The sequence below is a fragment of the Phacochoerus africanus genome, chromosome 8 (genome assembly GCF_016906955.1).
Source record: "Phacochoerus africanus isolate WHEZ1 chromosome 8, ROS_Pafr_v1, whole genome shotgun sequence".
In the NCBI taxonomy this organism is placed as follows: Eukaryota; Metazoa; Chordata; class Mammalia; order Artiodactyla; family Suidae; genus Phacochoerus; species Phacochoerus africanus.
The window spans coordinates 53262809-53290352 of record NC_062551.1 but is presented as its reverse complement, the minus strand read 5'-3'; the positions used below and the strand labels follow the sequence as shown (position 1 = coordinate 53290352).

Genomic DNA, 27544 nt, shown 5'->3' with positions numbered 1-27544 from the left:
ATGGACCAGTACGGCCTCGGGGGCGAGGGCGCCCTCCCATCAGAGATGCACCTCCCTTCGTTTTCCGAGAGCCCGGGGCTCCACTGCAGCGATAGCCTCAACCGGGATCTGGGTCCCCGCACACGAGACCTGCTCTATGCCGGCCTGAGCAGCCTGGACCTGGACCCCAGCCTGCCGACGCCCGACGTGCCCAGCGAGGCGCTGGAGGACAACTTGGACACCCTGTCCCTGTACTCAGGGAGGGACAGTGACTCCATGAAGCTGCTGGAGGAGTATGCAGATCCGGAATCTCAGCCTTCCTTACAAGGTGAGGCTGTATAGCCAGGCCCTGGGCATGGCAGGCTCTTTGAAAGTTCCTGTGAGGAGTTCCCTGGTGGTCTAGTGGATAGGACTTGGCGCTTTCACCACTGGGCCTGGGTTCAGTCCCTGGTCTGGGAACTGGGATTGCATGTCAAGCTGCTGCACACTGTGGCCAAAAAAGGAAAGGTCCTGCGGCCAGGTAGGGGTTGAGTATGCCCGGATTGGGTGAGAACAAGTTTCTTTTCTGCAGGTGACTAGGGAACAGTCTCTTTTTTCCTACCTGGGAATTGTCCCCAACTTCCTAGTCAAGGAAACTGAATGCCGAGCCTGGGGACTGATGTTGAGAGACTTGGGTGTTTGGGGATATCCTGATTTTGTGGGTGGGTGGTGTGGGCAGACCTTCGGTTGCCGGGAGACTTTCCCATCCGTCACCACATCACAGAGGCTCCTTTCACGTGGCCAGGATGACCTGGGCTCCTGTCCACCTGCTTGCTGGCTGTCCATCTGTCCCAAGTCCCACTCTCTTCATCTATAAAGCGGGGACCATTAAGACCCACTCTGCTCCCCTAGAGTGACGGCAGTAAGAAGCAAAAGAAGAACAGAGTGTGGAAGTACTTCCCCGACTGTAAAGCACCGGTCGGATGATAGTGGTTCTTACCAATCTTGTTAGAATGAACTTCATCGATCAGGTGCAGGCGCACTGATTCAGTTCTCTGTCTTTCTCTTCCTCAGCAGAGGGAGGAGCCAAGGGAGAATGGAGCCAGTAGTTGGGGGCCTTGGTTAAATCTCCCCTGGGTTCGCCGTCAGGCTTCCCCCACAGGATCAATTTGATTTTTGGTTTCAGCCCACTTCATGAGGTCCTGGGTGGGTAACCAAGACGGGTTGACTGAGCCAGAGCGCACTGATGTTTATAATCACAGCAGGCGCGTGGCAGGCCATGCCTGAAACGGCCTGCAGAGCAGGTGCGATCAGGATAAGCGGCTTGAGAAATGTCCTGAAGACTTGCGGACATGAAAACTTCTGAGGCCTCCCCTCTACACAAGATGCAGACCGGCCATTAGCCTAGAAAGCACATTGGAACAGCAACTGAGTATGAAATCCAGAACCCCAGGACGTCCTCGGAGTTGCAGGCACGGGGCCAGGCCTGGGTGCAGTATTAGGGTTCTCAGCCTTGGCCCCAGAAACTACCTAAAAAAATGCCGGCCACGGGAGCGTGTACGTATCTTGCTGGGCAGAGAACCTGTAGGTTTCAGCAGATTTTCATATGGGTCTCTGCACCCCCCCACACACAGTTGTTACAGAATATTGATCTAGTTCAGTTTTTCCTAATTTGTTTTAAACTTGAAAGTTTTTTTGTTTTGTTTTTGCCACACCCACAGCGTGTGGAAATTCCCAGGCTGGGGATCAAACCCACACATCATCGGTGCCTCCAGCCAGAACAGTGAACGCACCAAATCCTTAACCCACTGAGGCACCAGGGAACGCCAAAACTTGAGGGTTTTTTTTTTTTTTTTTTACCTTATTAAAAAAAAAAGCTTCCGGGAGTTCCCGCTGTGGCGCAGTGGTTAACGAATCCGACTAGGAACCATGAGGTTGCGGGTTCGGTCCCTGCCCTTGCTCAGTGGGTTAACGATCCGGCGTTGCCGTGAGCTGTGGTGTAGGTTGCAGACACGGATAGGATCCCGCGTTGCTGTGGCTCTGGCGTAGGCCGGTGGCTACAGCTCCGATTCAACCCCTAGCCTGGGAACCTCCATATGCCGCGGGAGTGGCCCAAGAAATAGCAACAACAACAACAACAACAATAACAACAAAAAAAAAGACAAAAAAAAAAGCTTCCACTTAACGTTCATTTTAACCCTTTATACTTCTCTGGCTTCGGTTCAGATTCAGACAAATGCATATGCTTATATTAAATTTTTATTGAAAAAGTAATGCATATTTATAAAGAAAACTTAGAACACAAAGAAAAGTAATAACAAGAGAATTCCCCACCCTGCCTTCCGCATGTGGATTTTTTAAAAAACATGGGGGAAGCCACTCAGGTAGACATGGTTTTGCAGAGATCTGTTAGGTATCTAATTCTATTTGAAGTTTTTAAAACTTAGTGTGTTTGCTTTCTCATAGGAAGATGGACTCTTCTCTTGTCCTTGTCATGGGTACCCCACTGTGTGGTCAGACCGCCTTCTTGCCTCTTTGGCTGTTAGGGGTGTTTCTGTGATGAACTTTCCAGCAAGTTCACTCTTGGACGAGGTCTTGGCACACAGGCTTCCAGGTCGGCCTGCCGCCATCTGAGGACACGTGCAATGAGACGGCCTCACACAGGCTCTCTGGGGAAACTAGTGGCTTCCCCGGCCAGTGACTCAGGTTGCCCCTTTTTCAGTGTCCTTCCCAGTGTTTTGTGGATTTTTGATTTGTTTTTCATTTCATTTCATTTCTTTTTTTTTGGCTGTGCCCACGCCAGCCTATGGAAGTTCTGGGGCCAGGGGTCAAACCCGCACCACAGCTATAACCAGAGCCACAGTAGCGACCAAGCTGGATCCTTAATCCCCTGTGCCACCAAGAGTACGCCTCCTTGCCACTTTTTTAGACATTTTATCTATTTATTTAATGTATTTTGTCTTTTAGGGCCACACCTGTGGCATATGGAAGTGCCCAGGCTAGGGTCCCATCGGAGCTGCAGCTGCCGGCCTACACCACAGCCACAGCAATGTGGGATCCTTAACCTCCCAGTCGAGGCCAGGGATCAAACTCGCATCCTCGTGGATACTAGTCATGTTCATTACTGCTGAACCACTACGGGAGCTTCTGCCACTTTTTGAAAAAAGGTTTTATTGAGGTATAGTTGATTTACAAGGTCGTGGTAATTTCTGCTGTACAACAAAGTGATTCCATCATCCATGTACACAAATCCATTCTCTTTCAGATTCTTTCCCCACACAGAGGATCACCTGTGCTATAGAGCAGGTCCCCATTGGCCAGCCATTCCATATGCCTCCGTGTGCGTATGCCAGGCCTAAACCCCGAGTCAATCCCTCCTACCCCGCTCCTTGCCAGTTTTAAAGACCGAATTTCGTGTTCTAGTTGAAGGGTTGTTTTAAGGAGCATTTTAAAAATAACTTAGTAGGGGCAGATCTCCCCCTGTGGGAGGCCTGTCTTCCCTCACTTAGACTGTTGGAAGCATTCAACCACGCATCATGGCAGTTTCTCACACGAAGATGTAGACCAGGCCGATGAAGTGACATGTGACCAGAGGCAGAGTTGGGATGAGAGTCCAGGTTCCTCTCTGCTGTGTCTGTCGCGCTGCCTCTCAGCTGCGGAGAATTAGGACTACGGGCCCTTAGGATACAGTACCCACCCCATCCCCACGGCCTGGCCTGTTGGAGTCTTGGGTCCCGCCTCTGCTGTGTCCTAGATGAATGGCCATTTCTAAACTTGCCATCACATTATGGCACAGCTTAAGCCATGTTGCACACCAGTCCAAAGGGTAGAAGAATCTTTCAGGATTCATCCATCCAAAGCACCGTTGCTGAGTGCCTACAGGTACCAGAACGGGGATTCCAGGAGCTGGGAACATGGCAGCGGGCCTGAAGACTCCTTGTACCCACGGGCCTTATGTTTTCAGTGGTGTCTGGTTTTTTGTTTGTTTTTTTACCACTGCAACCATGGCATGTGGAAGTTCCCAGGCCAGGGGTTGAAGTGGAGCTGCAGCTGCTGACCTACCCCACAGTCACAACAATGCAGGATCCAAGCCGCGTCTGAGCCCTGCACCACAGCTCGCGGCAAGGCTGGATCCTTAGCCCACTGAGCAAGGCCAGGAATGGAACCTGGTCAGATTCTTAACCTGCTGAGCCACAATGGGAACTCCTACAGCTTTGTCTTAAATGCCTGTGTCATAGACCGTTGAGACCAGAACGCAGTCCCCCACAGACCCTCGTGTCAGATACTAGGTGGTTTCTCACATTTCACCAGGAAGAACAAGGCTGCAGCTCATTCTTTGTACAAATCTCCATTAATTTCCTGAATTAAAAAACACGAAGTGGAATTGGTTGTAAGAGTTTGGGTGCACTTCCGGGGGCGCCAGTGGTGGTGCCGTCTTGCAGCCCCGCCCCACCCGGTCACTCTGTCCTGGAGGTGCTCAGACTGCTGCCATCCCAGTCCCCGCCGGGTGTGGCACTAAGACTGGCCACTGCCCTGCGGGGGTGGCCTTTCCAGAGTCCCTTCTCCCTCTCACCTGGTCCCAAACCTGGCCTTCTGTGCTGGAGTCGGAGTCAGGGTGCTCGGCCCACTCCCCGAGTCCAGTGCGGCCTGGGAGTTGCAGGGTGCTGTCGCCTGCCCCTGGGTGTTCCCGGAGGTCTGTAACCTCTGCTCTCTCCCTCCCTCTGTTCAGACCTGGGGCTCGGCGCACTCAAGGTGCCCAAAGAGGCCGACGAGGGAGGCCGGGCAGCCTCTGGGAGTGCTCGGAAGGGCAGGCGGCAGCACAGCTCCCCTCAGAACCCCCTCCTGGACTGCAGCCTCTGTGGGAAGGTGTTCAGCAGCGCCAGCTCTCTCAGCAAGCACTACCTGACGCACAGCCAGGAAAGGAAGCACGTCTGCAAAATCTGCAGCAAGGCCTTTAAGCGGCAGGACCACCTGTACGTAGCAGTCTGGTCAGGGCACGCGGCCGTCCGGGGGCCTGGGGCAGGGGCTTGTTCCTGGGTCCCTTCATCCCTTCCCCCACCCTGTGGGGCCCTTGGACCCGCCTCCAGGACCCTCCTGGCTAAAGACAGGGACCCGCTCGCTCCAGAGGCAGTTTTGTCCTGGAGGGGATTGGGCTAACTCGAGAGAAATGCACAGATTCCCTGGCAGGCCTTGGGAGAATGTCTCTGCTCCTTGGAGTGTAGGTGCGGGGTGACCCAGGGGTGTGGGGGGTTCTGAAACGCCTCTTTCCAGAACACGGCCCTGGAGTGTTCACTCTTTCTTTTTTTTTATTTCCTTTTTTTCCCACTTCTCTTTTTTCTAACTTTTGAATTTTTTTTTCAACTCTAGATTTTAAAAAGCAAGCCCAATATAAGAGGAACAGAATTTCCTTTGTTCTTCCTGTCTTAGCAAACACTAAGCTTTTCTTGCTAGGGAGGAAGGAAAGACAGACTTTTTTCAAACCAAGAGACTTGCAGGTGGGAGGGAACAAGTCCCTTGTGCTTGGAGCGCTCCCAGCCTCTGCAGAGCGCTCCCCTCCGTTCAAGGAACGGTCATCCCCGAGTTGCCACTTCCTCAAGGGTGTTCGCAGAACTAGGGTTCTCAGGGATGCTAAGCGGGGCTATTTGAAAAAAAACGGTACTGGGGGCACATACACTTGAGAGACATTGGAAGTTAGACAGGTGTCTGTTTATCTGCTGTGTGGCTTTTCAGTTTGTTACTGTGAACCTCCAAGAAGCGAAGAGAGTTTTTTCAAAACTCATTTGCCAGCTGAGCCCATGTCCTCAGGAGGCACCTCTGGAGACCGGTGTTCCTTGGGAACCCACTTCAGGGAACTCTGACTTGGCTCGCATTGATTTTTGTTTTCTCAGATGAGGGGTTTGCTTAACAGTGAGTGAAAGAGCCCCCCCGTCCAAATGGCTTTGACCGTAGTGGGGTCTTTGCCCGTGGGAGCCGAGTGCAGCTTGTGAATCGTAGTGCAGCTGCACCGCGGCCCCGTGGGGACACATTGGGGGTCCTGCAGTGGGACTTGAGCGGAGCCACCCACTGACCGCCTCCTCGTGCGATTCCAGGACAGGGCACATGCTCACCCATCAGAAGACCAAGCCCTTCGTGTGCATCGAGCAGGGCTGCAGCAAGAGCTACTGCGACTACCGCTCCCTGCGCCGGCACTACGAGGTCCAGCACGGGCTCTGCATCCTCAAGGAGGCGCCCCCGGAAGAGGAAGCCTGCGGGGACTCGCCCCACATGCACGAGGTGGCCGGCCAGCCGGCACCTGGGGGCCTGCGGTCCCTGGTGCCCCCGGAAGCCAGGTCCCCGGGCTCCATCTTGCCCAACCGAGACCTCCTGCGCTGCATCGTGAGCAGCATCGTCCACCAGAAGCTCCCTTCCCCGGGGCCAGCCCCAGCAGGGCCTCCGGACAGCGGCGAAGGGAGGAACACCCCCTGCTCCTGCCCGCCCCTGTCAGGGTCCTTCTCCTGTGCCCCGGGCACCCTGGGCCCTGAGGTGCCCGAGGAGCCTTGTCCCCTGCGGAAGGAGCCCGCTGCTGACCTGTTCACAGCAGTCCACGCCCGGGCGGCAGAGAACAACGGCCCCAACCCAGCCGAGTCGGAGCCACCGCTGCTCCAGCTCCCGTCCTCCCTGGAGGGCTGGCCTGAGGGCAGCCCCCTGCCCGCCTGCCTGCCTCTGTTCCGAGGCCAGACGGTCCCTGCCGGCGCCCAGCCATCAGGCCACAGTTTCCAGTGGCTCCGGAACCTGCCAGGCTGCCCCCAAAGCAAAGGGAACAACATGTTTGTCGTCCACAAGCCCCCCGCAGTGCCGTCGTCTCGCGAGGGCTCCGAGCCTGGCCACGGGCTCAGCAGCGTCTCCCCTGCGGGGGAGCCCTCGCCCAGCCTGGGCGCCGGTCTGGAGGACGCGCTGCCCTTCCCTCCTTCGCTCCTCAAGGCACCCGGAGAGGCCTCCGGTGACCCCAGATACGCCAGCGCGGAGGACGACTCCTGGGCTTCCAAGAAGAGCAAGTTTGACTGCAACTCGTTCTCATGGCAGAACCCCAGGGAGCCAGGCCCCCAGGATGTCCAGAAGCCCGGCAGCCTTTCCTCGGAGGCCACGCCGCTCTTCCGGCAGCTGTTCCTGAAGTCTCAGGAGCCCCTGGTGGGCCACGAGCAGATGCAGGTGTTCCAGATGATCACCAAGTCCCAGCGGCTCTTCTCCCACACCCAGGTCCCTGGGCCCGAGGGCAAGCAGGCCGCCCTGAAGGCCCTGCAGGGCCCGTGGCCTCTCACGCCCGCTGTTGACTCTCTGCACGCTAGCCCTGTGAACCCGGAGCCAGAGGGATCCCCAGCCCGCAGGAGAAAGTCCAGCCCGGCTTTCCCCAGGGAGGCCTCCCCCGGCAGCGCGAGCCGGGACGCCAAGGGAGGACCAAGAGCGGCTGCCGCTCCACCGGCCCTCGCGGCTTCGGCCTCAGACCCTCCTGGGAATCCAGACTTCTCCTCTCTGGCCAAGCAGCTGAGAGCTGCGAAAGGGACCATGGACCTGGGGGACGTCTTCGCCCCCGGGAGCCAGCGGCAGACCCCATCGGGAGGGGACGAGCTGCCCGGAGCCCAGCTCCCAGGGAAGCAGGCCCAGGCCGAGGATGGCACAGCTTCCGGGGCCACGCAGGGTGAAAAGGGCCCTACCTGCTCCCGGGCTGGGGGCTACAGGCTCTTATCCAGCAACTCTAGGGCCCAGCGCCTCCCGGGCTTCCGGAAGGAGAAGGCGAGGATGGACGTGTGCTGCGCGGCATCTCCCAGCCAGGTCGCCATGGCCTCCTTCTCGGCTGGCCCTCCAGCAGACGGCCCCCGGGACGCCACGTCCAAGCTGACGATATTCAACAGGATCCAGGTACCTGGCCCTGCCCCGAGGGCGGCGGGGTCCTGGTTTCTGGGTTCCCTTCTTGTCCAGGCTCCTCTCACTGGCAGCCAGTCCTCAGATGCAGCTTCCAGGGCGGGGGTGGGGAGGGGAACGAGGGTCCAGGGAAGGGATGGCTCTTCCTCGCCTCCCCGCCTCCCCCGCAAAAGGCCAGAAGCAAGGCTTTCGAGTGTCCGAGATGCCTCCGTCAGGTTCTTCACTGGGCTTTTCCCGCGGGCGGGCGGGCTCTCTGCCCCGCACTCCCTTCGGAGGCCGGGAGGGTGGGCTGCTGCTCCCCTCACGTCCCTGCCTGGGAATCAGCGTCCCCACGGCAGACTTGGCCCCCTCCGCATGCCCGTCGCTGTGGGGCTGTGGTTGTGTCCCCTGGCATCGTGCCCACGAGGTCCCGGGCACTGAGCGTTCGGCTACTTCCTCCGTGCTGTGCTGAGGCCCAGGGTCCTTTCTGTCACACCACAGCCACCCCTCCCCCCCAGCTGTAATTTTCCCATCCCATCTAGTTCACCATTTCAGGGTGTAGCATCTGGTGGGTTTTCAGATCTTTACAAGGTTGTACATGCGTCAGCACTCTTCGTCGGAACACTTTCATCGGCTCCGAAAGCACAGGCGGCCCTGTTAGTCGTCCCGCCCAGTCTGCGGCGATCCCTCCCGGCTCCTGCGACCGGGACCCTCCCTTCTCTCCCCAGACAGTCGCCTGTTCTGGGTACTTCACAGGATGGCGGTCTCCTGCAGTGTGGCTTTCCCGTCTGGCCTCTTACTTGGCACGATGTTCCCGGCACTCATGGTGCTGCGGCGGCTTCAGGACCTCATTGCTTTTGTGCTGAGCCGGATTCACCATGTTTGGTTGATCCACTTCACAGCTGATGGACACGTGGGTTGGTTCCACTTCTTGGCCACTGTGATAATGCTGCTCCGAGCATGGGTGGACAAGTTTTGTTCACATATGTATTTTCATTTCTCTTGGAAAATACCTAGGAGTGGAATTGCTGGACTGTTGGGTATCTTTCTTTTCAACACGTGTCTGCAGAGTCTTTGCTCCTTTTTTTTTTTTTTTTTTTTGGTCACATCAGCATGTGGAACTTTCTGGGCCTGGGGTGGAACCCGTGACACCTCAGTGACCCAGGCCGCTGCAGAGACAACACTGGATCCTTTTTTTTTTTTTTTTTTTGTCTTTTTGCCATTTCTTGGGCCACTCCTGCGGCATATGGAGGTTCCCAGGCTAGGGGTCGAATCGGAGCTTCAGCTGCCAGCCTACACCAGAGCCATAGCAACGCAGGATCCGAGCTGCGTCTGCGACCTACACCACAGCTCACGGCAACGCCGGAACCTTGACCCACTGAGCAAGGGCAGGGATCGAACCCTCAACCTCATGGTTCCTAGTCGGATTCGTTAACCACTGCGCCACAGCGGGAACTCCCAACACTGGATCCTTAACATGGTATGCCACCAGGGAACGCCTGTGCATTTTTAAATTTTTTTTTTTTGTCTTTTTGCCTTTTCTAGGGCCACTTCCCGTGGCATATGGAGGTTCCCAGGCTAGGGGTCTAATCGGAGCTGTAGCCGCCGGCCTACACCAGAGCCACAGCAACGAAGGATCCGAGCCGCGTCTGGGATCTACACCACAGCTCACGGCAACGCCAGATCCTTAACCCACTGAGCAAGGCCAGGGATCAAACCTGCGTCCTCATGGATGCTATTCGGGTTTGCTGACCGCTGAGCCACAATGGGAACTCCCACAGAAGCTTTACGTTTTGATGAAGTCCTATTTGTTCTGTCTTTTGTTTGGTTCTGGAGTCATCCAAAAAACCACTGCCTACTCCAGGGTTACCTGGTTATTTATACCTGTGTTTTCTTCGAAGCGTCTTAGAGTTTTCATGCTTGTACCTTATTTCTGACCCGTTGGCTCAGATGTTTTCTTCATCTTCAGGGTGGAAATATCTACCGGCTGCCCCAGCCGATGAAGGAGGAGAACATGGCAGGTGGATGGTAAGCTCCGAAGCCCCTCCCTGCCCTGCCTGGGGGTCCCAGCCCTCGGCAGCCGTCTGGTGGCTTTGCCGTGCTGGCCCGGGCTGGGCGAGCTCTGGATGCTGCCCTCGGAAGCTGCGCGCACCAGGCCCTGGGGATCAGCCATCGCCTCTGTGTCTGAGGGTTCGCGCGGAGCTGTCCTCGGGGCAGACTCCCATCCACTCCTCCCCCTGCCGTGTCTCCCTGCAGTAACCAGCACAGCGGGGGCCCCACAGACTGGGCGGAGCCGAGGAGCACTTACGTCTGCAAGAATTGCAGCCAGATGTTTTATACAGAGAAAGGGCTCAGCAGCCACATGTGTTTTCACAGCGACCAGTGGCCGTCACCTCGAGGGAAGCAGGAGCAGCAGGTGAAGGGGCAGTTCTGTGCTTACGGGGGTTCCTCGCAGGCTTGGGGACAAAGACTGGCTAGAGACGTCCTGCGGGAGGCCTGGCTGGGGCAGGGGTCAGGGCCGCGCTGCTCCAGAGGGGCTCCTTCCTCCCCACCCACTGTTCCTGCTCTCTGTGTGCAGGTGTGTGGCACGGAGTTGTGCAGGCCACCGAGACAGGTGCAGAGGCCAGAGGGGGATGGGCAGAGTCCCCCAGGAGCCAGGAAGCCCTTGGACAGCATGACCGTGGCCCCTCTGGTGGGCCCCGTGCCGGGGCCTGTGGCGGCAGCGAACCGCCCCCCTGGGAGCAAGGTGGGTGCTGGCCAGCCCTCGTCCTCGCCCTGCTTTCCTCACCTGCCAGCCGAGCTGTGGGAACAGCCCAGCCGAATGGCACAGAAAGGCTGACTCAGAGGAGCTTGGTTTGCATGTTCTGTCAGTCAGTCAATCGCCACTGAACTGCCCGTGTCTGGCTCTGGGCTGGGCAGTGCTGGCGACACTGCCGTGACCACAACATCCTCACCCCATCTCCCGGGGCTCCCAGTCCAACGGAGTAGACAGACTTGTCCCCACACAGGAAGTGGGCTGGGTTGGGAGGGGGAACTGAGGGAGCTGTGGGAGCCCCAAGGGGGCGCCAGAGACCCGGCCTGAGGAGGTCGGGGTGAACTTCCTGGAGGAGGGGGTATCGGAGCTGAGACCTGGAGGATGAGGAGTAAGACGGCCCTGGAGGAGGGGGATTTCCTGGAGGCGAGGGAGAGCGTGGCGAGTGAGTTCAAATGCTCAGTCTGTCCGGCCTACTCTGGAAGAGCTCACTGGAGAGTCGGTGCTGGACTCGGGGACAGGGAGCATGGGTTCCATTGTCCGTCTCCCAGGGGCTGCTGTCCCTTGAAGGGAACAGTTTTCCTTTTGTCACATGGTTGCACTGCATCTCTGGCCCCAGTTTTTTTTGTTTTTGTTTTTTGTCTTTTTGCCATTTTTCTTGGGCCGCTCCCACGGCATATGGAGGTTCCCAGGCTAGAGGCCAAATCAGAGCTGTAGCCACCAGCCTACGCCAGAGCCACAGCAAAGTGGGATCCGAGCCGCGTCTGCGACCTACGCCACCGCTCATGGCAACGCTGGATTCTTAACCCACTGAGCAAGGCCAGGGATCGAACCTGCAACTTCATGGTTCCTAGTCCAATTTGTTAACCACTGAGCCACGACAGGAACTCCTCTGGCCCCAGTTTTAAAGTGCCAGTCATTTAAACAACTGACACGAGTTCCCAAAATGCCCTGGGCGAGGGCCTCTCCTTGTGGGTACCTGAGAAGGCTCCAGCCTCGACCATCGCCCTCCCTGGGGTCTGGTGTCTGGCTCAGGCCTGGGGGCTTCCACTGTTCAGGGCTCTCGGCACAACATGCAGGGCAGGCAACTCAGTGGTCTGTGCCCCTTCCCACTTTCTGCTATCTTGAGGACTAAGCTGTGGGGCAGGTGGCCTCAGGTGACTCTTGGTGGTTCTAAAGTCTCATCTTCTCCAGGGACAGGAGAAGGATGGGGAAGAGAGAGACAGCAAGGAGACCAGCCAACCCAGGAAGCGGAAGAAGCGCCCCCAGCCCAAGGCACCATTCATCCCTCCTCCTCCTTCGGCAGTGTCGACCTTCGGGGAGCTGGGCCCCGGTGGGGGCCACCAGAGCTGCCTGCGATCCCCCGTCTTCCTGGTGGACCGCCTCCTGAAGGGGCTGTTCCAGTGCTCTCCCTACACGCCACCCCCAATGCTCAGCCCCATCCGGGAGGGGTCGGGGCTGTATTTCAGCACCCTCTGTTCCACGTCGGCCCAGGCCGGACCTGACAGGCTCATCAGCACTGCGCTCGGTGAGTGAGGCTGGGGCTGCGGGGGCCGGACCCCCTCCCTCCTGCAGCCTGTGGGCCAGCCCTCGTCTCTGGCCTGTGGCTGGCTCTGGTGTGTGTGTCCCCTCACTGTTCAGAACTCTCCCGGACCACCTGGGACCAACAGCCTTCTAGCTCCTTGCAATTTTACAGCCAGAAAGAAGATAGAGGCCATTTAGCCTGACCAAACTTCTGCCTGCCCCTTTGCGTGATTTTTAAAACAGCTTTATTGAGATGCAATTCATATACTATACGGATCAATCATTTATTTTTATTTATTTATTTACCTTTGTTTTTTAGGGCCGCACCCACGGCATATGGAGGTTCCCAGGCTACAGGTCTAATCAGAGCTGCAGTTGCCGGATCCGAGCTGTGTCTGCAACCTACACCACAGCTCACAGCAATGTCAGATCCTTAACCCACTGAGCAAGGCTGGGGATCAAACCTGCAACTTCATGGTTACTAGTTGGATTTGTTTCTGCTGCACCATGACAGGAGGTCCTGAATCAATCATTTAAAGTCCACTGTGTTTTTTACTATATTCACAGGGTTGTACACCCATCACACAACCTAATTTTAAAGCATTTTCATCACCACCAGAAGATGTGCTGTATCCATGAACAGTCACACACGTGCCCCGTAGCCCCCAACTCCTTAGCCCTGGGCAACTGCCAGTCTGCCAGTGCACTTTTTCTCTCTAGGGTCTGCCTATGCTGGACATTTCATATGATTGGAATCACGATATGTGACATTTTCTGTCTAGTTCATCCACTTGGAATAAGGTTTTCAAGGTCCATCCATGTCATAGCATGCATCAGTTCTTCATCCCTTTTTATGGCTGAATAATATTCCATTGTCGGGAGAGACCACATTTTACTGATGCTAACCGACTGATGAGACCATTCATCAGTCGGTTAGCATTTGGCCTGTTTCTTTCCTTTGGGCATTGCAGACAGTGCTGTTAGGAACATTCACGTGCATGTTTTTTTAGACGTGTATTTTCATTTCTCTTGGGTGTATGCCTAGCGGTGGAGTCGCCAGGTCATAGGGTAACTGTGTTTAACCATTCAAGGAACTGCCGCACTGTTCTCCAGAATGGCTGAGCCCTTTTAAGTTTCCATCAGCGTTGTATGAAAGTTCCAGTTTCTCCACATCCTTACCAACCCTTCTTATCTGCGCTTTTTGTTATAACCATCCAAGTGGGTATAAAGTGGTAGCTCCTTGTGGTTTTGATTTGCATTTCCCTGAGAGCTAATGGTGCCGAGTATCTTTTCATGAGCTTATTATCCATTTGTATATCCGCTCAGGAGAACTGTCTATTCAGATCCTTTGCCCATTTAAAAAATTGAATCCTCATCTTTTTATTATTGAGTTGTAATAGTTCCTTGTGTATTCTGGATGCAAGCCCCTTAATCAGATAAATGATTTGCAGAGTCTCTCCCATTTTGTGGGTTGTCTTTTTTTATGGTATAGCTTGCAATGCAAAAGTTTTTAATTTTGATGAAGTCCAACTTAGTATTGTCACTTGTGCTTTTGGTGTTATATCCAAGGTTTTGCCTAACCAAAGTTCATGAAGATTTACTTTTCTTTTTTTTCTAAGAGTTTTTAGAGTAATAATTCTTACATTTAGGTCATTGATCTATTTTAAGATCTATTTAATAATTTTTATCTATTGTGTGAGGTAGGAGTCCATATTCATTCTTCTGCATGTGTATATCAGTTCTTCTAGCACCATTTCTTGAAAAGACTACTCTTTTCTGATTGAATTGTCTTGGCATCCTCTTGAAAAATCAATGGACCATGAATGATTTGAGACTTTTCTTCTTTTATGATACAGTTATTTTATAACTACACATTTCCTTCTGAGCATTGCCTTAGCGACATTTCATAAGTTTTAGTGTCATTCATCTCAAAGTATTTTCTAATTTCTCTTTTCATTTCTTCTTTAATACACTGATTATTAAGGAGTATGTTGCTTAATTTTTACATACTTGTGAATTTTCCAAATTACAAATAATTAGATTATTGATTTATAAGCCAAATATATATTGTGGTCAGAGAATATATTTTGTATTAGTTCAGATTTATTTTAAAACCTAAGATTTATGTTTTTATTTTTTAATTTTTTTGTCTTTTGTCTTTATAGGGCTGCACCCGCAGCATATGGAGGTTCCCAGGCTAGGGGTCAAATCAGAGCTGTAACTGCTGGCCCAAGCCACAGCTCACAGCAACACTGGATCCTTAATCCACTGAGTGAGGCCAGGGATCGAGCCCTCGTCTTCATGCATCCTAGTCGGATTCCTTTCCACTGAGCCACAGTGGGAACTCCAGTCTCTTTCTTCTTCTTTGTATTAAATGCTTTTTACACTGACTTTTTTCTTAAATGAATATTTTCTAGTTTAATACTTTAATTCCTCAAATTTTTCACTTTTTCTTAGTCATTTCTTAGCGGTTGCTCTGGGACTTACTAGATCCATCTTAATCAGAATCTGTTAGGTTGGAGTTCCCGTCGTGGCGCAGTGGTTAACGAATCCAACTAGGAACCATGAGGTTGCGGGTTCGGTCCCTGCCCTTGCTCAGTGGGTTAACGATCCGGCGTTGCCGTGAGCTGTGGTGTAGGTTGCAGGCACGGATCAGATCCCGTGTTGCTGTGGCTCTGGCGTAGGCCGGTGGCTACAGCTCCGATTCAACCCCTAGCCTGGGAACCTCCATATGCCACGGGAGCGGCCCAAGAAATAGCAACAACAATAACAACAAAAAGACAAAAAAAAAAAAAGAATCTGTTAGGCGTGTAATAACTTATTAACAATGAACTATGGAAACACTGCTCCTGTCCGGCTCTAGGCCTTCTCGCGCTGCTGCTGTCCTTGTGAGTGTGTGTGTGTGTGTGTGTGTGACACCTGTGTGTGGTGGAGAGCCAGGAAGACGTTGGCATGTTCATTACTTTGCATACTTTGATTTCATATAAAGCAGCCTGAGAGGATAAAGGCAAGCAAGCCGAATTTATAGGCTGTTATATTAACCTTCTTATGTACCATTTCTTTTTCTTTTTTTCTTTTTTCTTTTTTGCCAAGCCCAGGGCATGTGGAAATTCCTGGGCCGGGGATTGAACCTGCACCACAGCAGCGACCAGAGCTGCTTCACTGACAGTACTGCACCCTTAACCCACTGTGCTACAGGGAGCTCCAGGGATGATATTTCTTTACTCCAGTGCAGCCCTGCTCCTTGTGCGGTTGCTGTCACATGTGGTATATTTCTGGATGTTATAGGCCCACAGCACATACTGTTTTATGCAATTGCCTTTTAAGGCAATTAAGAAAAACATGCAGTCAGACTGATTTTTATAGTTACCCAGAGAATTATATTTACCCACGCTTTGCTTTTTTGGGGGGGTTGGATTCACATTGCTGTCTGATGTCCTTTGCTTTTAATCCGAAGAACTTTCTTTAGTAGTTATTTTTATTAGAGGAATATAATTCACATACCATTCTGTTCATCCCTTCAAAGCATGTAATGCGTGGCTTTTCGTATGTCACGGAGCTGTATGGCCATCACTGTCATCGGTGTTCAGACATGTTCCCGTCCCCAGATGGAGCCCTGTGCGCACTGGCAAGCCCTCCTTTCCGTCCTCCCCACCCCAGCACTAGGGAACCACTAATCTGCTTTCTGTCTCTGCGCAGAGTCCGCTCTCCTGCGTGTTTCCTGTAAGCGGAATCACAGTTGTGTTTTGCGAGTGCCTTCTTGGACTTTCCACGATGTTTTTAGGTTTTGTCCATGTTGCAGTGTGTATGGCACTTCATTCCTTTTTGTGGCTGAATAATATTTCACCTTTAATATTTCTTGTAAACAGGTCTGCTAGCAACAGATCTTCTCAACTTTTGTTTATCTGGGAATATCTGTATTTTACCTTCATTTTTGACAGATAATGTGCTGAATATGATACTTGGTTGACAGTTTTTTACTTTCAGCACTTTGAATATGTTACCCCATTGTCTTCTGACCTCCATCGTTTTTTGATGAGAAATCAAGCTGTTATTTTTACTGGGGTGCCCTCGTATGTAACAAATTGTCTTTCTCTTTTTGCTTTCAAGATTTTATTTTTGGAGTTCCTGTCGTGGCGCAGTGGTTAACGAATCCGACTAGGAACCATGAGGTTGCAGGTTCGGTCCCTGCCCTTGCTCAGTGGGTTAAGAATCTGGCGTTGCCGTGAGCTGTGGTGTAGGTTGCAGACGCGGCTTGGATCCCACGTTGCTGTGGCTGCAGTGTAGGCTGGCGGCTACAGCTCTGAATCGACCCCTAGCCTGGGAACCTCCATATGCCGTGGGAGCGGCCCAAGAAATAGCAAAAAGACAAAAAAAAATTATTTTTATCTTTGGCTTTCAACATTATGCCTATGATATGTCCAGATGTAGAGCTCCTTGTGTTTATCCTTCTTGGAGTAATAGTTTCTTGGATATATAGTTTTTCATCAAATTAGGGACTTCAGCCATTAAGACTTTAAATATTTTTCTGTCCCTTTCTCCTTTCTTTCCGGTGCTCCCACTGCACATATGTTGCTGCATTTAATGCTGTCCCAGGTTTCTCTGAGGTGCTCTTCGTTTCTCTTTGCTCTTTGTCTCTCTGTTCTTTAGATTCCACAGACTCCATTAGTCTGTCTTCAGGTTTGTTGGTCATTTCTTCTGCCAGCTCAAATCTACTGTTGAGTCTCACTTTGGTTATTGTACTTCTAAAAAATTTATTACAGTTGATTTACAACATTTTGTCAATTTCTGCCAACAGCAAAGGACCTCATTGCTTATCCATTTAAAATGTAATAGTTTGCACCTACTAACCCCAAACTCCAAGTCCATCTATTGTACTGTACTTTTTTAATCCCAGAATTCTTTTTTTTTTTTTTTGGTCTTTTTGTCCTTTTAGGGCCGCACCCACGGTATATGAAGGTTCCCAGGCTAGGGGTCGAATTGGAGCTGTAGCCGCTGGCCTACACCACAGCCACAGCAGCACAGGATCTGAGCTGTGCCCGCGACCTACATCACAGCTCACACCGGATGCTTAACCCACTGAGTGAGGCCAGGGGTTGAACCCGCATCCTCATGGATGCTAGTCAGGTTCACTAACCACTGAGCCATGACAGGAACTCCCCAGAATTTCCATTAAAAAAAACTTTCTGTATCTTTACAGTATTCTTGGTGAGAAATTTTTATTTTTCCTTCCTTTAATTCTTCAAGCAAAGGAGCTGGGTGTGGGGAGAAGGAGCCCCTGTCTCCTTGGCTGCACCTACCTGGCTGGAACTTCTGCTACACGGAGCTGGGGGCTGGGTGCTTGTAAGACAGTGGGCCGGGGCTCTAGTGCCACAGACTCTCACTGTTTGTATCAAGATTTAGTTGATTTTCTTTCTTTCTTTCTTTCTTTTTCTTTCTTTCTTTCTCTTTCCCTTTTTCCCTCCCTCCCTCCCTCCCTCCCGTCTGTCCATCCGTCCATCCTTCCTTCTTTCCTTCCTTTCCCGCCCCAAGGCATGCAGAAAGTCCCTTCTTAAAATACTGTATGTCTTTAGGACAACTTCCAGAGACTTTAACTTACTGTTTTTTAAAATAGCTTTTATCAGTTAATTTGTTTCGCCGAGTTCCTTACTTGACATTTTCAGAAGTCTTATCCCCCTTCCCTGCAGTCTTTTTCTTTTCTTTCGTTGTCTTTTATTTTCTTGTGATGGTAACTGTCATCCTTCGATCCACCGGGCGCAGGACAGTGCTGCGGTGACTCTGGGCACAGGATTAGACGCGAGATCTCGCTTAACTGCGGCGTTTTGCCCATTGACTAGTAACCTTGCGTTTCCCCCCTCCCCGAGCCCCGGCAGCTCCTGTTCCCTCTTAATGACATCAGTTTGACCACTTCAACTGCTTTACTGAAGTGGAGTTGTGCAGAAATACTCTTTCTGTGACTGCTTTATGTCGCTCAGCCTAACGTCTCCAGTGTGCGTCCATGTCATCGCATGTTGCAGAAATTCCCTTCGTAAAGACGAAGTCGAGTTCCGTTGCATGTGCGCAGCACGTCTCCTTTACGTCTTTGTCTGTCAGTGGACCCTTAGGCTGCTTCCACCTCTTAGCCACTGTGAGTAGCTGGCGTCAGTGTGGGTGTGCAGGCATCTTTGTGCGGTCTTCGTTTCTGTTCTTGTGGATGAATACCCGGCAGTGGGACGGCTGGATCATGTATACGTTCTGTTTTTAACCTCGAGGCACCTTCATACCATGCAGTCCTAAAGAGCCTGCTTTTCACCTGCTCTGGAGAGGCGGACAGAAGGGGCCTCCTGGTTCAATTCTAGCCAGTCTTCTCGAGACTTTTCTTTGTGTGTTTTCTAGATCACACGGACGGCTCTTTTGGCATCTGCGTGGTGAAGGATGACACCAAGATCAGCATTGAACCGTGAGTCGCAACAGGCTTAGAACCCGAGGGTCCTTCCCAAGTGGGAGTGCTTTGACGCTGCTTGCATTCTGGGTCGGCTTTTCCCGAGGGCACCTTCATCGGGAGGTCAGGCCTAGACCCAGAGCCTCTCGAGGAGAGAAGTGGGCGCTTGAGCGGATGTGGGAAGGCCCTCAGTGTTCCATCTGTCTGGAGATTCCCTAGCTGGGCCATGGGGACAGAAAGCCCAGCACCCTGGGGTCCCAGGTGGAATTGGGGATGGCGCAGTGCAGGGCTCTGGAGTGGCCACAGAGGGGTGAGATGGATGTGGCAGCCTCCCAGGTGTCGGCACACGCCTCCGCTGTGCTAGACCCTTAAGACACCGGGGGCCAGGAATCTGGCGACAGAGCAAAGCGGAGGAAGGGAGAGCATAGCCCTTGCGGTTTCTGGAAGGCTGGTGTGTGTCTGTCACTCCATGTGTCTGGGAGACGGCAGGGGATCCCACAGAGCAGGGCTATGGCCTGGGAGCAGGGCTCACCTCCCATCTCTGCTCTGTTCCTGGCTCAGTCCCACACCCATGTCTTGTATGTCTGTGTGCGTGGCCTCGTTTCAGACACATCAACGTAGGAAGCCGGTTTCAGGCGGAGATCCCAGAGCTCCAGGACAGATTGCTGGCGGGAACCGATGAACACGTAGCTTCTCTGGTCTGGAAGCCGTGGGGAGATGTGATGACCAACCCGGAAACGCAGGATAGAGGTAGCTGAGACTTTGGGGCCACCTTCCCCAGGGGCCTCTTCCATCTCCAAGGAGATGGCCTCCCAGTTCTCACCTTGGCCAAGAAGCATTGTCCCTGCGGGGGGGTGGCAGGTGGCCTTCAGCCCTGCCCTGCTCTCCTGTGCTGCGGTCCCTCGCCCCTGCCTGTCCTCTCTCACGGGGGCTGCCAGCCTGTCCAGAGCAGGTGCCCGGAGCAGACTTTCTGCCCTCCCTCCGTGTCCCTCCCTCCCCTGGGCCCGCTCTCACAGCGCCACCGAGAGGGAGATGGGCCGGGAGCCATCGTCCGCGCGGTCGGTCGGGGCGGCCGCCTTGCCGGCTCTTGCTGACCCTCGTCTCCTCTCCCCCCTGCCCGGCGGGGGCTGCTTGCCCGCCCGACCCAGTGACGAAGCTCTGCAACGCGGCCTGCTCCAGCGTGATGCCGGGCGGGGGCACCAACCTGGAGCTGGCTCTGCACTGCCTGCACGAAGCCCAGGGCGACATTCAGGTGAGGTGGAGGCGAGGGCGTGGCGGCGGCGGTGGCGGCGAGCTCCCTGCTCCCCTGAGTGTGTGCCTGGGCCTCCTGCTTGGGGGCTTGCCGTTATGAAACTGAAGGTGGTCCCCTTCGCCCCAGTGACTTGGGGATCGGCGTTGTCCTCGTGAGCGCAGAAGCGCACACATTCGGGCTCAGTGTGTGTCTGACTGGCCCTGGGGAGGTGGAGCCTGGGAGAACCGACTCAGGTCTGCGTCAGTCTGGTTTACGTATTGAACTTTGGATTGTTTGATTCCACACCGATATATGGACACCTCTGATGCAGCAGAAGTGCCTCTGCCTCTTCCAAAGACCCTCTTCACAGGCCTGAGGTTTAGGAAATCGCAGTCCAGCTGTGTAATAGGAGAGGAAGTCACATCACCCGGGTTAGAGACCAAAGGGACAGGGCCACCTGGTGCTTCTTCTCAAGCTCAGGGGCAGGGCGGGCACATGCTGGGTGCGCGGCAAAGGCAGGAACACCTATTTACCAGGTCCTCTTGAGAACCTGGCGAGGCCCTGGTACCAGGCTGGGGAGGCTGAGGGCTGCCCTCGGGTTTATGCCTGCCGCCACCATCTGCCGTTCTTAGTACATCTTGAACAAGGAGCCCTGTGTTCCCAGTTTGCACTGGGCCCCGCAGATCACCTAGCCAGTCCTGACTGGGGTGACAGTGCTGAGCAGGACAAAAGCCCTCTCTGTGGAGCTTACATGTTTGAAGGGTACATTTTAGGTTTGTTTGTTTTTTTCCTGGTCCCGTCCACAACATGCGGAAGTTCCTGAACCAGGGATCGAACCTGAGCCCCAGCTGTGACAACACTGAATCCTTAACCACTAAGCCACCAGGGAACCTCAGGAAGTCTGCTTGTTGAGAGTGATAGATGCTGGTGAACGGGATGAAGAGGATGGCGTGGGGCCAGGCGAGGGCCGCGCTGTTCTGAACGCTGCTCCGAATACTGCTTCTGGAGGAAAGGAGCTTGTGCCAGAACAAGTCCACACCCTGGTTCCTTCAGCACAAAAACCTCGCTGTGGGAGTTTCCCGCTAGGTGCAGTGGGTTAAGAATCTGACTGCAGCAGCTCGGGTTGCTGCAGAGGCAAGGGTTCAATCCCTGGCCCGGGAATGTCCATTATGTGGTAGACGCAGCCTTCAAAAAAAAAGCAAACCTTGCTGTGAGAAAGGTCGCGGCAGCGGCACGCAACAGAATGCCTGCTGCTGCAGGCCGCATACTCCCCAGGTGACCTGACCCACCACACTTTGGGTCACCCTGGGGCAGGGAAGGCGCTGGGGAGGGCTGCAGGTGCTTTTCAAATGGATGAAAGGAGGAGGGGGCCCCCTCTCACCCGCTCTCCTTCAGAGAGTCACCTGCCGCTCCTCTTGTTCCAGGAGGCCCTGGAGACCCTCTTACTCAGAGGACCCCAGAAGCCGTGGACTCACCCTCTCGCTGACTATCGCTACACAGGTGACTAGAGCGAGGCTGCCCGCATGGCTTTGGCCTGGCCGAGACCCCTGTGAGCCAGCCGGTTTCCAGGGCAAGCTCTGCTTGCGCCCCTTGGCGGTCTCTTGGGACCTTGCCTTCCCCCTTTCCCCTGTCCCCTCATGGCTCTCCCCAGCCAGGAAGGGGCGCCAGGAAGAGTGGGGGGCTCAGGGTAAGCAGCTGAGCACGAGTCAGGCAGCCTGGGGTTCCCGCCTGCCCTTGGCAAACCCCTTAGGCAGCGGAAGTCTCGTTGCTGCATTGGCCAAGTGGGGAGAGTAACAGCCCCCACCGGCTTCGGTTTTTGCGAGGGTTGGGAGATAGAGCAGGTAAGGGCTTAGCAGAAACCTGGGCACATGATCGAAGCGTGGCAATGGCAGCTGAAAGGCCGGGGCTGCGTTTCAGCCATGGCCGGGGTCCCAGACCGTCCTGGGCTCTTTCTCCAATAGGTTCGGACACCTGGACCCCGATGGAGAAGAGGCTCTTTAAGAAGGCATTCTGCGTGCACAAGAAGGACTTTTACTTGATACACAAGACGGTAAGGCTGGAGTCGACGAGGCTCCCTCACCCGGCTGAGACTCTAGGGCCGCGGGGCCTGTCGGGGGCGAGACTCGGCTCCCACGGTGAACTTCACGAAGCCCTTGCTGTGAACCTCCACCAACAGCACAGAAAGGCAGCCCGGCTCCAGATAAAGCTCTCAGGCCCCTCCCCGCTGTCCTGCTTCCCATTGGAAACCTGATGGGCAGTTACTAAATGCTCACGCAGGTTTTACACACACTTACACACTTTCTCAAAAAGGAGTGAGATCATGTATTTACTATCCTGCTGATTATTTTGCTTTTCAACTTGATGTACTGCAAACTGCAGTGTAAAGTGTAAGATTGGATGTTTTGACAAGTTTTTACACTTGTAAGACCATCACCACAATCAGGAAAATGAAAATATCGGTCACCCCCAAAAGTTTGTTTGCTCTTGCAGCTTTGTAACCTCTCCTTCCCACCACCCCTGTTCCTAGTCGGCGCAGTCTGCTTTCTGTCACTGTGAATTAGTTTGCGTTATCTGGAGTTTTAGGTAAATGGGAGAATCGCGACCTGCTTTGACTGGCTTCGTACACTCAGCGTAACGATTTTGAAATTCAGGCACGTTGTCGCGTGTACCAGTAGTCTGTCTCTTCATTGCCGAGTAGTATTCTGCCGTGTAGACAACCACCGTGCACCTACCGTCCGCCTGGGGTGGTGGCTTCCAGCTACTGATGACTGTCGATGGCGCTGCCGTGCGCACTCGCGGCAGGTCTCTGCGCGGCCTGGCTGTGGGGAGGCACCGTGTGGTTGATGTATATTCGACATGAAACTGCCAAACCGCTTTCCAAAGTGGCTGTGCCGTTTCACATGCCCACCAGCAGGTTAGGAGAGTTCCCGGTGCCCCACACCCTGGCCCACACCAGTGTGGTCAGCTCTCTCCTTTCAGCCATTCTAATGTGTGCACCGCAGCGTCCGGCCCCATTTTCCTGATGCCTAATGAGGCTGGGCATCTTTGGGCTCATTTGCAGCCTCTTTGGTGAGGTGTCTGTTCATATCTTTTGCCTCCGTTTTTATTGGGTTTTATCCTGCTGTTGTCGGGCGGGGCTCTGTGTCGGTTTTCGGGATGGTGATGGAGAGATTCGGGGCTTCCATTCCTTTACTGTCTCCTTGTTCCTGCCGTTTCTGAAGATGAGGTGTTAAAAGATTTGACTGTAATTGTAGATTTATTTTTCCTTGGAGTTCTGTTGGTTTTCTCTTCATATATTTTGAAGCTGACTCAGATGCATTTGGATCTTATTTCCTCTTGATTAATGGACCCTCTCTATCATTATGAAATGAATTTCTTTATCCCTCGTGTTACTTTTTGCTCCGAAACCTACTTTTTTGATATAATATAGCCAACTACTCCAACTTCCTTACAATGGGTATTAGCATAGTATATCTTTTTCATTCTCTCACTTTTAACTTATTTGTGTATTTATATTTAAAGCGCATTCTTGTAAGTGGCAGGTGGTGAATGTAGCTCTTTTTATTCCATATGAAATATTCAGACTTTTTTTTTTTTTTTGGTCTTTTTAGGGCCGCACCCACAGTGTATGGAGGTTCCCAGGCCAGGGGTGGAATCAGAGCTGTAGCTGCCGGCCTACACCACAGCCACAGCAACTTGGGATCTGAGCCTCATCTGCAGCTTACACCACAGCTCACAGCAATGCCAGATCCCTAAGCCACTGAACAAGGCCAGGGATCGAACCTGCATCCTCATGCTTCCTAGTCGGATTTGTTTCCGCTGCACTACGACAGGAATTCCCCGTTCAGTAATTTAAAGATGCTCTCCTTTCTTCTTGCTTTTAATTGTTTCCAACAACTCTACTGATGCCCTTGCTTTCGTTTCTCTGTATGTATATTAAAAACATGGGGTCTTTGTTTTTCCGGCTGGTTGTTTTTAGGAATTTCTCTTTGTCACTGGTTTTGAGCAGTTTAGTTATGATTTGCTATGGTGTGGCTTACTTTCTTTCTTTTTTTTTTTTTTTTTTTTTCTTATGCTTGGGTTTGTGACACTCTTTGATGTATAGGTTTATAGTTTTCATTAAGTTTGGGGGGCGTCAGCCTTACTCAGATATTTCTTCTCTCCCTCCCTCTCCTCCGAGGACTCACTTACATGTGCACCAGGGTTCCTGCAGGTGTCCCACTGCTCCCTGATGTTCTTTCCGTTTTTATGATTTTTTTCCTCTGGGTGTTTCCTTTCTGGATGGTTTCTCTGGCTGTCTTCAGGTTCACTAATCTTTTCTTTTGCATTGTCTAATCGGTCATTATTCCCGTGCAGTGTAGTTTTCAAATCAAACTTTACAGTTTTTATCTCCAGAAGTTCTGTTTGGTCTTTTTTATATCTTCCAAATCTCTACTACTCTTTGAAGACATACAGTTATAACAACCTTTAATGTGTCTCCCTGCTAATTCTAATATCTGTGTTCCTTCCGGATTGATTTCAGTGAATTGATTTTTCCCCCCTCATTAATGTCATACTTTCCTGCTGCTTTGAATATTTGATAATTTTTCACTGGATTCCAAGCATTGTGAATCTTAACTTGTTGGGTGCTAGATATTTTTTTACATTCTTATAAATATTCTTGAATTTTGATGTGAGACACAGTTGCTTGAAAAGAATTTGTTCCTTTTGGGTACTGCTTTGAGATTTTCTGAAGGTGGGACTAGGCTTTTCATCTAGGGCTGTTGATTACACATTACTGAGGCAAGCCCCTTCCCATGACTCCACTAATACCCCATGAGTTTTGAGGTGTTTGACCCCAGCTGGCAGGAGCAGATCTCTGCCAGGCTCTGTACCAGCTACAGGGCCCTTTCCCTCCAGCCCCTTTGGGTACTTCTCTACCCAGATGTGGGCAGCCTCCTCGGAGGCATGGGCTGCTCCGTGCTTGGCTGAAAACTCGAAGGGAATTCTCTGCACATCTCTGGAGTTTCTCTCCTCTGCTAACCTTCATCCTGTGGATCCTGCCACCTCGGTCTCCCCAGACACTCTACCCCATCTTCACTCGGGAAGTCTGCAGGGCTCTGCCTAGATCCCCTGCACTCTGAGGGCCACAGCCTGGGAAAACCCTCTCAAGGCTGTTAATTGGGATGGGGGCAGTTTATTTTCTGTCTCTCAGAGAAGGATGTTCTTCACTCACGTCCAGTGTCTTGCTAGTCTTACTAACCATTGTTTTATCTCTGTGGACTGTTTCTTCTCATTGTTTTGGATGGGAGGGTAAATCCAATCGCCGTTGCTCCATCTTGTTGGAAGCAGAAATTCAACTTTTTAAAACCCTAGTGATATTTCTTAGACAAGCAGAGGATATACTGTTTGGTTTGTTTTGTTTTGTTTGCTTTTTAGGGTGGCACCTATGGCATATGGAAGTTCCCAGGCTAGGAGTCAAATCAGAGCTGCAGCTGCTGGCCTCCACCACAGCCACAGCCACAGCCACGCGGGATCCGAGCTGCGTCTGTCGCCTACACCACAGCTCACGGCAACGCTGGATCCTTAACTCACTGAGCGAGGCCAGGGATCAGACCCGCATCCTCATGGATGCTAGTTGGGTTCTTTAACCACTGAGCCATGAAGGGAATTCCGAGGATATACTGTTGTGATTCCTAGCTTGTGAACACACAAAAGGTGGGAAAAAAAGATCCATGTGGAAAAACATACATTCTGAAATAGCTCCAGATGTTTAAATAGCCAATTCAATTTTCCTGAGATGTTTTCTTCCTCAAGCAATTTAACTTTTCCACTCTGCTTGGTTTTTACAGATGTTATTATTAATGGGGTCACTTGTTAGTGGAGGGAGGAGCAGATGGTGGGGTGGGAGTGCCCTAGGATCAAAGCCTGCCCCAGAACCTCCTGTCCCCAGAACCTCCTCTCGGGGGCCACACCCCTCAGGACCGCAGGGCTCTGCCTAGCTGTCCACAGATGCAGCGCCTGAGGGCATGCTGCTCTTGTTCCTTGCCATCCGCAGACACGTGGCTCCGTGCGATGTCACAGGGAGCGCCACCTGTGTACCTCTGCATGCGCCTTCCCCAGGGGAAGGCTTCCTAGGCCAGCTCAGAGCGCACAGACCTTAGGTCGCGTTGGCTCTGATGGCTTCACTCTAAACCTCCCCATCCCCAGGGAGGACTGTGACTCTCCGCCTCTTGTTCCTTGTCGCAAGGGAGCACGCCAAGCCCTCGGGGAGAGACATTTCGGGAGGGCTTTCAGAAAGGGGCGGCCTTGGAGTTCCCGTCATGGCGCAGTGGTTAACGAATCCAACTAGGAACCATGAGGTTGCGGGTTCGGTCCCTGCCCTTGCTCAGTGGGTTAATGATCCGGCGTTGCCGTGAGCTGTGGTGTAGGTTGCAGACACGGATCGGATCCTGCGTTGCTGTGGCTCTGGCGTAGGCCGGTGGCTACAGCTCCGATTCAACCCCTAGCCTGGGAACCTCCATATGCCGCGGGAGCGGCCCAAGAAATAGCAACAACAACAATAACAACAACAACAAAAAGACAAAAAAATTAAAAAAAAATAAAAAAAGAAAGAAAGGGGCGGCCAGCCCCACAGGGGTGGGGCGGGGGGCTGGTGGACCTCAAGGCCACGCTCACAGCCGCTCCTGAGGCACTGTCCCTGGCTGGCTTCTGTTTTCTTCCACTAGATCCAGACAAAAACTGTGGCCCAGTGTGTTGAGTATTATTACATCTGGAAAAAAATGATCAAGTTTGACTGTGGCCGAGCCCCAGGGCTGGAAAAGAGGGTCAGGAGAGAAGCAGATGAAGCAGACAGGACAGAAACAAAGGTAGCGGGTCGGGGTCGGGGTCAGGGTCTGGAGTTGAGCGCTGATGTGGACGCCCACTGCCCAGCCAGGCTGGGGGGCGCCCCGGAGACGGGTATGCTCTGGATCCCTGCACCCCCAGAAGGCTGGGGGGTCACCAGCACCCTTTCACTTCTGTCTCCTCTGCAGGTCACGTGCAGCCCTCGGGAGAGACCCAGCCACCGTCCAACCCCCGAGTTAAAGATAAAGACTAAGAGTTACAGGAGAGAGTCCACGCTCAACGCCAGCCCAAACGCCGGCCCCAAGCGGATGCCCGAGCCGCCTGGGAACGTGGAGGGCCAGGGCGTTTTTCCCTGCAGGGAGTGTGAGAGGTAGCGGCCCTCGCCTGGATGCACCCTACTGCCCGCCCTCGGCCCTGGGGTCCCCCTCGGGGCCACCTGCCTCTCCCCTGCTCTGACCCCACGTCCTCTGGTGACTCCACAGGGTCTTCGACAAGATCAAGAGTCGAAATGCCCACATGAAGCGGCACCGGCTTCAGGACCACATGGAGCCCCTCGTCAGGGTTAAGTGGCCCGTGAAGCCCTTCCAGCTGAAGGAGGAGGAGGACGACGAGGAGATGGGTGCTGACATCGGCCCCCTGCCGTGGTGACTCGTGGAGGGCGGCAAGCTGGGATGGGGACCTCCAGCGCTGTCCCGTCCCCTTTGGCCTCTCCGAGGTCCCCCTCTGCTTCTGTCGCGCCCCCTCACTGTCCCCGCCGGCCAGCCAGCTTGCAGAGCCAGCAAGTTTGGCCACACGTAGGGAGGAGATACCCGGTCATCTGACGGCGGTGACGTCCCCGTCGGCCGGGCCCGAGGCGCCCTTCTCTTTAGGCTCATAGTCTCTCCCGTTCCCGCAGCTCCGCTCCTCCGAGCACAGAGGCCTGGGAGTCAGCACGTTAGACCCTGGGAGCCCCAGT

At 53.2% G+C, this 27544-nt stretch overlaps 1 protein-coding gene across 1 annotated transcript; it reads left to right on the top strand.

Moving 5' to 3' along the window:
* ZNF541 (zinc finger protein 541) lies at nucleotides 1–27544 on the top strand. Its single transcript, XM_047793271.1, has 15 exons — nucleotides 1–307; nucleotides 4688–4931; nucleotides 6048–7854; nucleotides 9806–9864; nucleotides 10093–10252; nucleotides 10415–10588; nucleotides 11783–12116; nucleotides 18488–18551; nucleotides 19141–19283; nucleotides 19682–19785; nucleotides 21189–21264; nucleotides 21726–21814; nucleotides 26472–26612; nucleotides 26778–26959; nucleotides 27072–27544. Exons 1-15 carry the CDS (start codon nucleotides 1–3, stop codon nucleotides 27235–27237), a joined length of 4050 nt encoding a protein of 1349 aa, XP_047649227.1. The 3' UTR covers nucleotides 27238–27544.